The sequence below is a fragment of the Homalodisca vitripennis genome, unplaced genomic scaffold (assembly GCF_021130785.1).
Source record: "Homalodisca vitripennis isolate AUS2020 unplaced genomic scaffold, UT_GWSS_2.1 ScUCBcl_579;HRSCAF=2902, whole genome shotgun sequence".
Taxonomy (NCBI): Eukaryota; Metazoa; Arthropoda; class Insecta; order Hemiptera; family Cicadellidae; genus Homalodisca; species Homalodisca vitripennis.
The window spans coordinates 24,225-39,524 of record NW_025776711.1 but is presented as its reverse complement, the minus strand read 5'-3'; the positions used below and the strand labels follow the sequence as shown (position 1 = coordinate 39,524).

General features: G+C 38.6%; 1 protein-coding gene across 1 annotated transcript; it reads right to left on the bottom strand.

The window, feature by feature from the left end:
* Positions 1 to 9,520: 9,520 nt before the first annotated feature.
* Positions 9,521 to 13,999, bottom strand: LOC124370854 (MFS-type transporter clz9-like). Its single transcript, XM_046829157.1, has 2 exons — positions 13,892 to 13,999; positions 9,521 to 10,486 (listed from the first exon to the last, which is right to left on the bottom strand). Exons 1-2 carry the CDS (start codon positions 13,997 to 13,999, stop codon positions 9,521 to 9,523), a joined length of 1,074 nt encoding a protein of 357 aa, XP_046685113.1.
* Positions 14,000 to 15,300: the final 1,301 nt, after the last annotated feature.

Here is a 15,300-nt window from a genome sequence, read left to right as displayed (position 1 = left end):
AATTGTATTGTTTTGGATTCATGTAAAATTGTAAAATAGACATTTCTATTTCATTAAAATAACACTTTCTTATTCAACCTAAGTTTTATTTTATTTCAACCCCATATACAAAGCATATAGTAGTAAAACTTATGGTAAATAGTTTGGTATCGGGGGGGGGGCGCCAAAAGTCAAGCTTGCCCCCCCTAGAATAAATGATAGATGGTCATGTCAGACAGATGGTCAGATAGATGGCCCTGCCTGCATATACTGTAAAGTCACATACAATTCTATTAGGATTTGCTCAAACATATACTTTTAGACCAACAGGGTTTGGCTTGTTTGGTACATATTGCTCTAAAAGGCAAAAACCTGTAAAATGTACCATCATTTCATCAACACAAACTTCTCTCGTTCCCTTTTTTGTTTCATACATACTTCAAGGATTCTATCAAGGAAAGGTCTCACCTTCCAAAGCCTGTCACCTTTTTTTGTTCCTCAGAAATATTATTGTCAAAAACCACTTTTAATGAGCATCGAATTAAAAAAAAATCTGTCTCTGGTCATGTCATCAGCAACTAGAGGCACTCTCCAAATCTTTTCCCAATACATTCTAATCTTAGGCAACTGGAGAGAGCTGACATCACAAAATTAATCCCTAACCATACTTTAAGCTCTGAAAGTTTTAATTTCAATTCTTTATCTGTTTTTAAAAGGTAGTTTTGGTTACTTTTCTCAACAATGATGGACGGTATTTTATCATCATAGTATTGCTGTACATACTTCTCTGCATCCCAATCTGTAGAATATATGGGCAAGTACGCAGGCTGGACAAGCGTAAATGTTTCAGGAGCAAACACTTGCATTGCCCAAGGTAAACTTGGCTGAATATCTTTCTACTGTTTCTTTGGCAGTATCTTCTTACGTGGGTCGGTTTTAGATCTCTTCTTTGCCTAAAAAAATCACATTAGCATATTAATCACCCAATAAAAACATTTAGAAGTGTTTTAATATATTTCTATTATATTTAATTTTAATTTTTTTTATACAATATATAAGCTATGAAGCATCAATAAAATATCTGGCCTTTATTTCTTGTTTGACAGTTTTCATTAATAATTTTTACAGTAAGTCTATTTTAAATAACACTGGTTTTACTAAACTGATTGAGACCATTAAGTGTACAAATTATACCTACCTGCAGCTCCTTTGTAAACAGAATGTAAGCATTTACAATGGCTGTTTCAAATAACCAAAAAAAAACTTTCCTCAACATTTTAGTGACTTAGGGATGAATGGGTAACTTGAAATATAATAGTCTGTCAGGTCGACACCACCCATCGATTCATTATATGTACAAACAGACTTTGGTCTGTATAGGCCAAAAATACGTTCCGACCTGGCAAAGATTCACAGGCCCTTACCTAGACCATGCAGGAGCTGCACTCTACCCAAGAGGATTGTTGGAGTCATATCAAACGACTTGTGTAATAACTTCAACAATAACCCACACTCAAGCAAACATTGTGTCGAAGCCATAAATAATATCCGAGAAACGGGTATTGCAACATTTCAAACCACAATGGGAGTTTAATAACCGAGCAGAGAGCAAAGCGGCCATTGCCACAATAGTGGCCGTGCCGACTACAAAGGACAATGAGGTTAGTTCATCAATCGAGCTGCCATGGAAACAGCTGTGGGCAGCAAAGTGGCCCATACAACTTGAGAGGACAGTCATTGAAACACCCATCCGACGGCAAAGGGTTAAAGAGTAAATGCTGGCACCAAGTCTTTGACAGACATGACTGATGTGATTTGACCAATCAAATCTGGAATCAATGTGGAGTCCCAGGAAGCAGACCGTTGAAGAATGCTCGATAGGTATATTGTCAAGGAGAGTAACTAACGCACTCTCATTCTTGTGGGGTCTAAAGTGGACTATTGAGGTTTTTTCAGGATTGAGAAATAAATAGTTAGCAGAAAACCAAGAACTAAGACTCTTGAGTGAAAAAGCAAGCTCGGTGGAAAGAGATTGAGCTGTGTCAGCCTGAATAAGTACACTGGTGTCGTCCGCATATTGCACCAAGTGGCCCCTCACAGATGAGTTAAGGTCATTCACGTATATATTAAATAAAAGAGGGCCAAGAATTGAGCCTTGCGGCACACCAACCTTGACCGGTAAGAGAGCAGACCTACCCCTACCCCCTTTGTTGGTGATCTCAACAAACTGAGAGCGACCAGAAAGATAGGAACGAAACCACTCTAGAGGGATGCCTCTAACACCGTACATTTCCATCTTGTCCAGGAGACGTTGGTGATTGACGGTGTCAAAGGCACGGGAAAGATCACAAAAAATGCCCGCAGTCTCACTGCCAGAGTCAACAGAAGAGAAGGCGGTATTAAGGAAATCATTTATCGCGTGAGTGGTTGATTTATCTTTAAGAAACCCGAATTGTGAAGGAGATAGTAAGGAATTTTCGTTAAGAAAATTAATCATTCTATTGTGAATTAATCGTTCAAATACTTTGCTCAACGTGGGAAGAATTGAGATGGGGCGATATTGGTTAACTGAGGTTCTATCTCCCTTCTTAAAGACAGGAATGACCTTGGCGGATTTTAACGCAGAAGGAAAGAGTCCTTGGTTAATAGAATTATTAAACAGGACAGTTAAGGGACACGAGAGTGAATCTGCAACCCTCCTGACAATGGATGGAGACATATCAAATACATCAGAAGAGGAGACCCTTAGTCACACTCACACTTCACTGTACGAGGCAGGAGCAAAAAAAATGCTCGATGAACATGGAGAGCTGGGCAACCCCGAATCAGTTGATGTTATTTTGCTCTGAAGGTCCAACTGATTACAAGCGTTAACGAAATGAGAATTAAACCTTGCAGCTATCAAACTAGGTTCTGAGACCAAAAAGCCATCATCAATCAAACCATTTATGCGTTTGTTACCTTTGCACTTCCCTGAATATTCAGCCACAATCTGCCAAACCGCCTTTCCTGTATTGTCACTATTCTCAATATGAGACCTAGCCACAATGCTCTTCTCCGATTGGATAAGCTTTCGATACTCGGATTTTCTTTTATTATACAACTTGCGATGGAAAGCCGATGGATAATCGCGCTGGAGGAAATATAGATCCTTCAACGCCTCCCTCGCTCTGACGACCCCAACAGTGAGCCATTTAGGACGTACTCTACGTTCGGCCTTGCGAGTGACAAGAGGAAATGCTAAATTAAAGATATGTACAAGAACATCCATAAAAGAAGAAAATTGAACCTCAATATCCTCCCTACCATCATTGAATACATGTTTGTTCCAGTTAACCTGTTGCAAAAGACTAGAAAATCTATCAACGTTTATTGAGGAGAACCTTCTCGCTTTTACCATCTTCGGCCCGCTACCAGTCGAACCAGAGGTGTCTGAGACGGAGAACAACTGGGCTTCGTGGTCCGATAAGGCTGTAGGGAGTATTTCGGCTGAGACCTGATCGACCTCAATGTTAGTCAAGACGTTATCAATGCACGAGCCACCAGAAGAGCAAGGACGTGTCACTCCTCGAATAAGAATTTTCAGTGAAAAACTATTGAGAACATCTAATAGTTGAACAAATTTCTTGTCAGTTACTTCCCAAAAATGAATATTAAAATCTCCGCATATGATAATATTCCTGTTGCTTCTCATAAGTATTCTGAAAGCCTCCTCCAGTCTCTCAATGAAAACGTCACAGTCGCCATCTGGAGATCTGTAAAGTGACAGTAATGTCAAATTCAGAACATGGGCAACAACAACAGAGGACTCAAAGTGCTTCTCGTAGTTGAGGTGAGAGATAACCTGGCGGTCTGAGACGAGATGAGGGAATCTGTTACTGACAAGTGTACAAACACCACCTCTAGCGAGGTTAGGTCTACAGTAAATATCAGCAACCCAGTACCCCTGTATATTCAAACTACTCCGCTTGTCGGGGGTTAGCCAATGCTCTGTTAAACAAGCTATATCTACATCTTTACTGTGAAGAATGGCTTCAATGGGCCCAATTTTTGAGGCAACAGATTGTACATTTTGATGCAACAAGGTTATAGACTTCTTACTACAATTATTAGAAAAGGTGTCTGATTCTATAAAAAAGAGGCTGGTGAGTGATGCTCGTCAGCTCGAGAGAACTTTGTATAATGAGACAACAGAACATACAAATGCGTACACAACAATCTCTTACCAGATAAATTCAGGTGCTGACCGCTCCTTACGTAATGATTTTTCTCTAGAAGATGGTTGAAAATCAAAAACGGTACTCTGGATTGAGTTGCAAGAGAAAAAATCGTGCCATTACAAGCTTTGATTTGACTTAACTTAGTTTTAGTGGCACCAAACAGCAACGGTATCTCAGTCAAAACAATTTTACACTTGAAGTTGTTAATTTTATAAACAAGTTTTTCATTTACACGTGAGCAGTGGTCAGAGCTAGTGTTATTGGTTCCACCCATTACAATCACAGTGTCCTGCGCTCCCAAATCCTCACGCATCAAGACAAGAGACTCCAAAACATACTCCAATGGAGCTCCAGGGTAACATTGAACCATGACATTATGCTGAGGTAACAATGGTTGTAACAACCATGCCAGGTCTCTTACATGACTGTCGCCAACTACCACTACTTTGCGTCTTGAATTTTTAATTTTAGGAGTATCTGTACAATTACTATAAGACATTTTGGACAAGTTGTGAGTTTTCTGTGTTGGTACTTTGGTTTTGACCTTTTGATTTTCGACATAATTTCTGTTCTTGCTTCGTGCTTTAGTATGCAAATTAAGTGATGTGTTTCTGTTGGAAATGTGTGAATTTGTGGTAACCTTACTTTTATAACAATAATATTGTGCCTGAGACCTGGCATTTTTAACAACTTCGTATCCACAGCTGAAATCATCCAACTGTTTCTTACATTTACGGTTTTTGAACACAAACCTAGGAAACATCAAAACACTATTTACTTTCTTACAGAACTCAAGTGCAAGCTCATGATTAAGACCTGGCAGGGAATCCATATGTTGGAACTCCTGCCTGACAACATCAATAATTACCAAGCTCCAATGGGTACCTTCAGAGTTAAAATTAGCACTTAAAGCACAATTACTAATTGGAGCAAGTACCACCTTCGTATTATGCAGGTCCCCCAGTGCCTCAACAATGGGGTTGGTGCTACCTGCAAATCTAATCGTAAGACATACTGAAGGTATTAAAACAAGCACTCCCTCATTGTCAATTACCCTAAGTCCCTCCCATACCTCATCGTCAGTTAGCTTACGTTTATTACGCCTCATTTCCAATAAATTACTACTTAAGCTAGGAATGTCCACAAAGCGGTCACTAGACGTCTCAGCCACAACTTCAACCGCAGGAGTGTCATCTCGAGGTAATGGAGCTGAAGGGCATGCTTCGATGGATGTATCAGAGTCACCAAGTTCCTGTTGACTAATAACAAGAGGAAAATCTTCATCAGTTTGACATGCAACCATTACAGTCTCCACCCCCGCTAAGTTCTCACTTGGGGTTAATGGCACGTGAGGTGTGGTGGACTCCTCTGTTTGACAGGAAACCGATGACACGTCAGCTGCAGATAGAGATGTCACGCCACTGGACGCCCCATCAGTTGAATGACCCAGGGCTTCTGTAAGTTGTTGCCTGGTCGACTCAAGCTCAAGTGTCAACGATTGGATCTTGTCGACCAATGATGACTGCACTCCAGTCAACTTCTGAACCTTACTTACAAGTTCGTCCTTGGTGTTAAGGAACAATGCGTCAGTTTCCGTAGAAGCATTACGAGTATCTTTCCTGGACATTAGTTGCGAAACCAGTGGGGACAGTGGAAGGTCCCCAGACGCCGTTGGCGAAGCAGATGGCGAGGAGATGCGAGATGGCGTTGAAGAAAGCGAGACAGTTCGCATCGTGGCGGGATGGCCGCTAGTGTGGACGTCGTCACGGCCGATGACTCGAGTCCTATCACCATCGGTCTTAACTGACGCACCACACCGTTTAGCAAGGCACCGCCAAGTGACGTCACCATTCTTTGCAACATAAGCCTCTCTGTACTTAAACTTTCCAATCAATAAGCAGGGTTTGCCTTTGTTTGTTTGCTCGATTGATAGCGTCATGATAATAAATAACTGGCCTCATAAAATGATTTAATAAATAACATTACACTTTACGTTGTAAGTGTTCCTTCAATTCTCTCCGCCGCTACAAACGCAATACACGCAGTGGCGTTAATTGCATAAGCAGAACGGAAGGCGCTACAAATAATTCATTGCAGCATTCAGCCGTGCAGCGGCGCGGCGCGGCGGCAGCGGGGAGCGGGGAGATGCGGGACACTCTTGTCCTTGCCGGTGGCACACCTGTATGGCTAGTGCGCATGCGCCAACTTCAACCACGGCGAACGGGATCCCTCAGGCAGCGTTATCAATGTCTATTTATAGAAACTTGACCGACTAAGAGTTTATTTAGGCGGAAAACTCACTTAAGTGTAGCACTGAGGATGCTTTCCCGGAAATGATGAACACTGATATTATAGTGCCGCGAACTTTAAATTGGTGTTCACGTATTATAACTGTCACAAAATGATATATTTGTACGGAACAAATTATTGTACAGTTGACTGTTTATTGTCAGGACTACCAACTCCTGTTGTGTTTTGCACAACTATGTCAGAAATAGGGACGGTGTGCGATTCAAAGATACACTGACTATTAATGGATTATCAGACCTACAGGAAATACCAAGTTGCCAAATGCGTCGAGGGGCCAAGGCAGCATATATGTGTACAGGAACAGGTTCGCTTCATACTTTTGTAGTGCTGAAGGTTCAGTTGTTTAGCAAGACAGTAAGATTTAAATTTAAAATACAGTTCAGTTATAATTTAACTATTTTGGATAGATCTTAACTTTTTAAGAAGGCGGTTTGCGCACAGAAATATTTCAAGTACTTTAATTGCTATGATTAACTGGCAGTATGTTAGTAATTTGTAAAAGTGTTTGCTAACAATATTATTTTAAAATAAATGTAATGTTTCAAACTAAACTGAAACCAAGTTGTCTGATTTTTTTTACAGGTAACCGCAAGGGACCCGGAGGCTACAGGCGGTGACCACTACTATATTTAGTTAGTTTAATAAATAGCTTATCTTTATTAAGTCGTTTTATTTGAAATTCCCGCCACCGGTTCCAAAAATGGAGTGTGTAGTTGTCGTACTGGTTTTTTCTTGGTTCCCGCCAAGAAAAAGTGAGGTTTTGTTGACAGAAAAAGAGGCGCCGGAAAAAAGGTTACATGGGCGCCGCCATATTGGATTTTTTGGATCACGTGATACATGGGCGCCGCCATATTGGATTTTTTGGATCACGTGATACATGGGCGCCGCCATATTGGATTTTTTGGATCACGTGATACATGGGCGCCGCCATATTGGAATTCCCTCCGTCCCTCGTTTCTTTCTCCCTCACGTAGTGAGCACAAGAGTGAGGACCCACAAAATCACCGATTTTGACACCCCAAATCACCGATTTTACCGAAAAAACACGATAATTTCGATAGGATTTGGAACATTTTGATAGGATAAGAGTGTGAGGAGGGAATTTCTCCCACCCATAAGGGAATTTCTCCCTCCCATAAGAGCCCATGTTAGCGCCCAAGTAGGGGGATGCCTACTCTCCGAAGAAGAATTCCAAATCGCTTCTCTCTTCTTAACTTCATCAATAAATAACTCTGTATTAATTCCCTCCATTATACACTAAACTACGCGCAACATAAGACAACGTGGTCAGACAAGACAAAGTGACAGCCTGGCAGAACTACCACAGTGCAGACAACACAGTGCAGACAACACGAGTGCAGGCGGTTGGCTGCACTGCGGCTTGGAGTGGGGAACGCACGTTTGACGTGCGTCTGCATAAATGCGGCCATATACTACCGTGTAGGGTAGACCGGGGGAATCGCGCCACCTTAAGGGAAATTGAATTTTCATGCAAAATTTTGTTAGGATTAATGTAAATTGTAATAACCATAGCATACTACAGTAAATAATCTATCTTTTAGTGATTTTTTAAATTGGAAATCTTTAATAGAAACTAAATAAAATGGTTTTTTTTCCAAAAGCTTGCACAGTGGCGGAATTACCCCGATACCTGGGGTTATTCCGCCACACCACTGGGGTTATGCCACCACACCACCAAAGCACATCAAATCATCTATGAGCAATAGAATAGGATGTAATAAAGCACAACGTACAGTAGTAAATTATATTTAATTGAATGAAGAAATTAATTAAGAAGTTTAAAAAAAATCACACGTGTAGTAGGCTAAATGGCTATTACTTAGTCTCTGCATTAGTTTTACTATTCTTAACAAATTAACACATGTAGTAAATCACTATTAGTTAGTCTATGTCATACTATTCATTAAAAAACATGTTTAGGCCTATTAAATAGCTATTACGCCTAATTATTCTCTATCGTTCTAATCTGAGCAAAAATCACATGAGTAGTTTTCTGGGGAATCGTAACCACTGCACTCTGAGTATGCCCATTTCCCACATATTACACACCGGTACCACATTTCAGAAGTAGGACCATACTCTCCACACACTAAACAGTATTCAACGTCATCGCCAAACAAATCAAAAGTATTGTCGTCTTCATTATCGTCACAAATTTTGTTTAACTGAACATCTTCCTCTGAAGAAGAGTCAAAGTCTATTTGACGTCTACAGGTGCCACGTTTTGCGTTAGTTTTCCTTCCAGGTTTTCTTGTCCCTTCTTTCTTAATACGTGGTCTCTTTTTAGGCGAAAGACCTATGTCTAACTTGCTTGTCAATAGTTTTGCTGCTGCCCTTTTGGCAGAATTAAATTTTTTCAAATCTTTCTGTTTCCTTTTTTCTAAAGCTTCTTCTAGAGTTGCTTTCATTGGAGTTGATGTCAAGATTGATGACTGGCCTTTCCGCCTAGAATTTCCCTTTATCTGGTCAGCTGCAAAAGCCGGGAGTGGTGAAAACTTATTTATAACTGCTGTAATATTTCCACTGCAGTTAGAGGTTGATTCTAAAGTGATTTTCTTTGACATTTCCGATGGTCCTGGCAGCCCTATGTAACCATCCTGCTTATTGACAGCAACTGTTGGCTCTTCAGAGACTTGGTTTTGGTCTATATTAGATTCGTTGTTCACAGGAGTCTGAGATAGATTGTTGTTAAGCTTGGTTTGAGATTCTTCTTCAAGATTTTCCTCGCCATCTGGGTCCTCAATGACAGGTGCTCTTAAACGCTGTTCAGACACGAAATCTTCTTCTTTAAACTTGTCTCGATTTACTGGATGAATACCTGTGCTTTCAAAGCCTGATATGGCTTTTTTCTATGGTCGCCACATTCATATAAGCTTGGTTGAAAATGTGAGCAATGTCGTAGGGTGTGATTTTCTGATAAACATTAGTCCTCATAAACTTGTCACACTCCTTATTGAAAGCGCTTTTCAGCGGAGCATAAAAGGACACATCTAGTGGCTGGATTTGTGTGATGTGTGAGGAGGTATCGACAGAATGTGAATGTGATTCTTGCGGCAGAATGTGTAGCTGTCCAAGGAAATATGGCTCCCATGGTTGTCCAGAACCAAGAGAACCGGTTCGTCTTCAGTTGGCTTGCAAACGGATTTAAAATGTTGCAACCAGTCCAAAAACAGATCCTCATTAGACCAGCCGTTGTGAGAGCAACCATAAATCGCACCGGGTGGTCCACCGCGTTCAAGAAGAGGCGTCATTCTTTTCCGTGGAAAAATAAACATCGGGGGTACATACTGGCCAGATGCACTGAAGGCACAGACTACGGTGACGTTTCGTCCTCTTTCCCAACTAGTTACTCCACCAACTTGTTTCTGGCCCTTTGGTGCTAGAATGTGGCCAGGCTTCTGAACGGATGAAATCCCAGTTTCGTCCATGTTGAAGACTCGACTGGCTGGAAATTTGTGTTTGTCTATTAGATTTTCGAGGTTCTTAAAAAATAAGTCTACTTCCGGTTTGTTGAACCCTATTACTCGGCTAAGACTTGTAGCAGATGGTTTCCGCAAACTGATCTGAGGATTTCTTTTCCGAAATCCTGCAACCCAATCCTCACCAGCCATCTGGGTTTCCTTATTAAAGTTGTGGCTAATTTTTAGCTCTTCTGCCACAGAAAACGCCAACCGTCGCAAGTCTGTTATGGTTATCACGTAGAACATGTTAGCTAAATCGATTACTCTGGCTGTTAACTCATTTTTCTGCTCTTTGTTAAACACAGGTTTTCTTCCCATACAAGGCTCGCACGTTTTTTCTGATTTTAGTCTGTCCCGTAACGTTGACCTTGGAATGGCAAACTGTACAGCTACACTTTTTACTGATTTTCCCTCTGAAACCAGCCGGACAGCTTGTTTTAACGTTTCTTCGGTCCATTTAGCCTTTTCAGTTATTCTTTTCCGGATACATGGCATCTAGAAAGAAAACAAACAAGTTGTAGGGCCAATATAAGAAATTTTGATTTTACGGGGTTATGCCGCCACCCACACAAGGATGGCGGCATAACCCCAGTAAGACAAAATGGCGTAGATTGCTTGTTTAAGGGAAGGTAGATAGTCTAACTTCCCAACTAACAACGTGAAAACATGGCCAAATAGTTTCTCTTTTCAACTAGATATAACTGATTTATCTAACTTAAGGATAACAGTCACTTACCTCTTAGTTTCAAAAGACTCAATATTAGATGACTCTCACTAAAAACCGTATTTGTTATTATTACGTTACACCAACACACCGCACGGCCATAAGCGTCTGTACTACTGATTGCAGTGTTTCCCGCTAGAGTTCAACACTCACAGCCCCCCTCCACACACAACCACTGGTGAGATACAAGGGGTGGCGGCATTGCACAGTGTGGCGCGATTCCCCCGGTCTCCCCTACTTTGAGCAAACGTCTGTCACTGAGTATGACGTCCGTTTCTAAAACACTGCGAAATGTTTTAGAAACGGAAGTCGAACGCAAGAGCTGTAAAAACGGACGACAGTGGATAAAGTCGCTCATATGTTCCAATGTATTTAAAAACGTGGGTTTTTTTAACGTCCGTACAAAAACGCATTCATTAAAGGGCTCTTACACAATCATACGCGCACGGAGTGTGACTCCACTATTGATATATTTTTCACTTTCTTAACAAATCCTAATTCTATGAAGATTTTGTAAACCTTTTTAGTATTTAAACTCTAACTGTGTGTTTACACATGCTTTTTCAATTTTGGGTGGGTGTATGCATGCGTGTTTTGTAATAAAAATACGATCAGTTTTTATGAAAGTTAGTTTATTCATCTACAACTAACATTATAATTGAAAACAATCACATGTTGAATTTATATAAATGATAATGATAAACATTATTAGCATAATAGAGAAAATAAAATAAGATAATTTTAATTTAAAATATTGTAAAAGTTATGTTTCACTTAGAAAACTTGGTGTAGAATGAATAACGTCTTACCAGCATGTCAGTCTTTGTCTTGTATTTCTAGTACTTATTCATGACTAAACAATAACTGTTCATACTTCCTATTCAAGACTTTACAAATACAGTATTTTTACAACCAGATAATTTATAATTAACTAAATGTTAAATCTATCAAAAACCTAAATGCCTTGAGAAAAGTTTTAAGAAATGTTGTTCAGTTAGAATCTGAACCTTGTTCTATCATTTGAACTTTGGCACACAGTCCCTGCACACATAGCTTTCAATATGTTCCGTACACAAATATTTGTAGCATCCCTAACATGTGAATCGGGTTGGTCTGTTCTTTTTTCTGTCACAAAAGCTACACCTTCCATGAGTTTTCTCCCTATGATCCAGTACATGATTTGGTTGAGTTGCTGGCAGTCACAATATTTCCCCCAGATGTAATCTTATTGACGTTGGGATGTTTGTCTTCGCAACTCTTGCTCTGATGTAGTCATCAAGTAGGTCTTTGGCCAGTGTTTCAAGAAAATCTTTTCTCAGCAGGTTGGTATTTCCACTGTTGGCCTTTGTATTACATAGGCATTGATGCCTTCAATGTTCAAAAATGAAAAAAATACCACTAATGTCCACCTCCTGGTTATTCTTGCAACTGAATACGAGCACTTCATCTCGTCGACTTTGTCTACACCTGATCTTGTTGCATTATAAAATGTAATAATTGCTGGTTTGTGCACTTCATTATTTTCATCAGTTTCCACTTCATCTCGTTCGTAATGAAGTGTTGTCAGGGCTAAGACCACCTTGTTTTTCTTTGGTTTGTAAGAGACAAGTGTGGTATTTTGGTATTTTCTCTAAAAGCGAAAACACTTGAATCTACTTGGCGATTTTTTACTTCTTTCATGAAGTTTAGGATTCCCCTTCGGTTTTTTTTAATTGTACCTACAAGAGTAAGCTTGTCATTTTCCAATAAGTCTTGAGCTAAATGTATTGACACAAACCAATTGTCACAGGTTATATTGCGGCCACTGTTAGAGATTGGGCGCACAAGACGTTTTTACGATTTCATGTGACGAGTTTCCGCATAAGTAGGGTCCTGGTTGCTGCCGCCCACAGTAAACCTCAACATTGTTTGTGTAGTACATCTTAGCATCACACAGAGCAAATATTTTAAGACCGTATTTGGCGGGCTTGCTTGGAATATACTGTTTAAAACTGCAACGCCCACGGAAAGCATCCAACATTTCATCGATGGTTACTGTTTCAGATAAACTGTAATGTTTCATGCAGTTGTTAAATTTGTCAATAAGAAATCTCACAGCTGCAAGCTTGTCTGTAGCTTTCCTCGTACCTCTGGTCCTATAATCATCAAACCGCAAGCATTTTAAAATGAACTTGAATCGGTTAATACTCATTGTCAGCCTAAAATATTCTATGCCTGTAACATCAGTACGCCATAGGTCCTCAAGTCTTGTATGAGATAGCTTCATGGAGCCTGCAAGGAAAAGCAGCCCTAAACAGGCCTTCAAGTCAACAACAGTTATGTCACTTGCGTCTCGGGGTCTGGTAAAATTAGGGCGTTGGCTAGAAATATAAATGTTTGTACATCTCACCATCTCCTGTAATATTTCATCGGTAAAAAATAGCTTCAGTGCGTCCAAAGTGCTTTCAGCATTACACGCATCTGCACGAACGCCAGGTAGATGTCGTAGAAGATCACACGGTCTTCTTCTGACCCTCCAATTTTGATCCGGTGTCATTCTCCACACAGTTCCATCGTCAGCGACATACAGGTCAGATAAGATAAGATAAGAATCTCTTTATTCATAGTTGTATACATTTTATACATGAATAGTGTCAGCATTGTATATACAATATAATTGACTAATCTTTACATTAACAAATTAGAATTCTGGGTATATTTTCCAATTTAAAATAGCCATACATAATATATAATGGTTAATCTATAAACATTATATTTCTGCAAGTTCATATTATAAATTAAAGAGAACTTTAAATTATTAAAAATAAGCTTCAAATTAATGAACTAACTAATGGGCCATCTGATTCATAAAATTCCTCTATTGAGTAAAGTGCCTTTGCTGTCAGGTAACTTGTTAATTTTTTTCTTAAATTTTGGCAAGGTTTGTTCCGATCTAATGTGGCAAGGTAATCTTTGAAGAAATTTTAGTCCCACGTAGGTTGGGCTTTTTTTATAGAACTCAAGATTATGATGCCCAGTTATTCTATATCTGGAATTCCTGGTATTGTATTTTTGAGTAGGATAATCTGATATTTCAATACATTCTTTTGCAGTTAAGATTGTGGCAGTAATATATAAGGCAAATACTGTTGGAATTTGTAGCTGAGCATGTCATTAGTAATAACATTATTTATTACCTCATTGCCACGAATGTCCTGGCCATTATCCTCCTCGTTTTCAAGAACAGATTGGTTTAAAACTGGCTCATTATCACTGCCTTCAGCTGACTCCTCACTCAGTGACATGTGATCGCTTTCTTGAACATTGTCTTCTGAATTATCCGATGCCCCAATTTCATATAATATTAACTGTGATTATTTAAGGCCAGATTTCTGTAAACAAAGGTTTCTGTTTGTTTACCTTCAGTTCCATTCATATTTTAGTTTAATTTAATTTGATACCTTATTGGAAGATTCTTTACAGCGCCATATATTATTAAGTAATAGGAAACACAAGTCTGTTGCAGCGACAATAATTAAATTAAATAAATGTAAAAATGTTACTCTTGTGATGTCATTAAAATTATATATACATAGTAGTTTCTAGGAACTCTGGCAAATAAGCAAGGTGCAGACAAGCTAACAAGTTCATACATTTTAACAATATGTTTAATAGTTATTAATACTTCTTTACTGTTATATTATGTCTAACCACTGTTTCTGCCTGTCTATGCATAAGTATGGCTATATAATATGATATGCCAATACTAATTTATTTATATAATATAATGTCATTGTGTACTTCCAAAACAATAAATTACTTTCCTTAAATATGTTTCTCATAATTAAAATATTTTCTAATATATATATTCATTTCAAAATTATCGCGTTGAGATTTCTTCTTGTGTTTTGTTCTCTTACTATATATTAAGGATATTAAGGAGTAAGTTCTCTTACTCTTATAATAAGGATGCAAGTAAAAAAAAAAAAAAAAACTTTTATGTTTATATATTTTATAAAGTAAAAATAATATTGGATAAGTAAATACTATAATTTAAATTAGTGATTCATTATATTCAAATACTTTGTTTCCTTTATATATGTTATGTAATCTGAAATGTATTATTAGTATTTATGTTAATGTTGATTTCTATATGTATGTGTGTATGTGTATGTATATGTGTGTGTATATGTATGTATATATATATATATATATATATATATATATATATATGTATATGTATATATATGTATGTATGTGTATGTATGTATATATTAGCATTATAATTATATAGTTGTACATAGATCTGTGGTCTTGTAGTTAATGCCACAAATTGTATTAAGCCGTTTTATGACTGGGCGGGCAGGCTGTGCGTGGGTTTGTGCAAAACTGGTTTCATTGGAGGGTGATGATGACAATGATGTCTATTTAAATTTATCTTGTCTGGAGTTAGATTCATACAAGGAATGTGTTAACTTTTATAATAGTGGTGGCAACAGTTTAAAAATTTTCCATTGTAACATAAGAAGTTTTTCTAAGAATTTTGATCAGTTAATGTTATATTTGAGTAGCATATTTGAATAATTAGATCTAATATTTCTGTCAG

Coding starts and splice junctions, on each gene's coding strand:
- LOC124370854 (XM_046829157.1), bottom strand. CDS start 13,999: ATGTCACTGAGTGAGGAGTCAGCTGAAGGCAGTGATAATGAGCCAGTT. Junction 10,487..13,891: donor AGGACATTCGTGGCAATGAG/GTAATAAATAAT, acceptor TTTTCTTTCTAG/ATGCCATGTATCCGGAAAAG.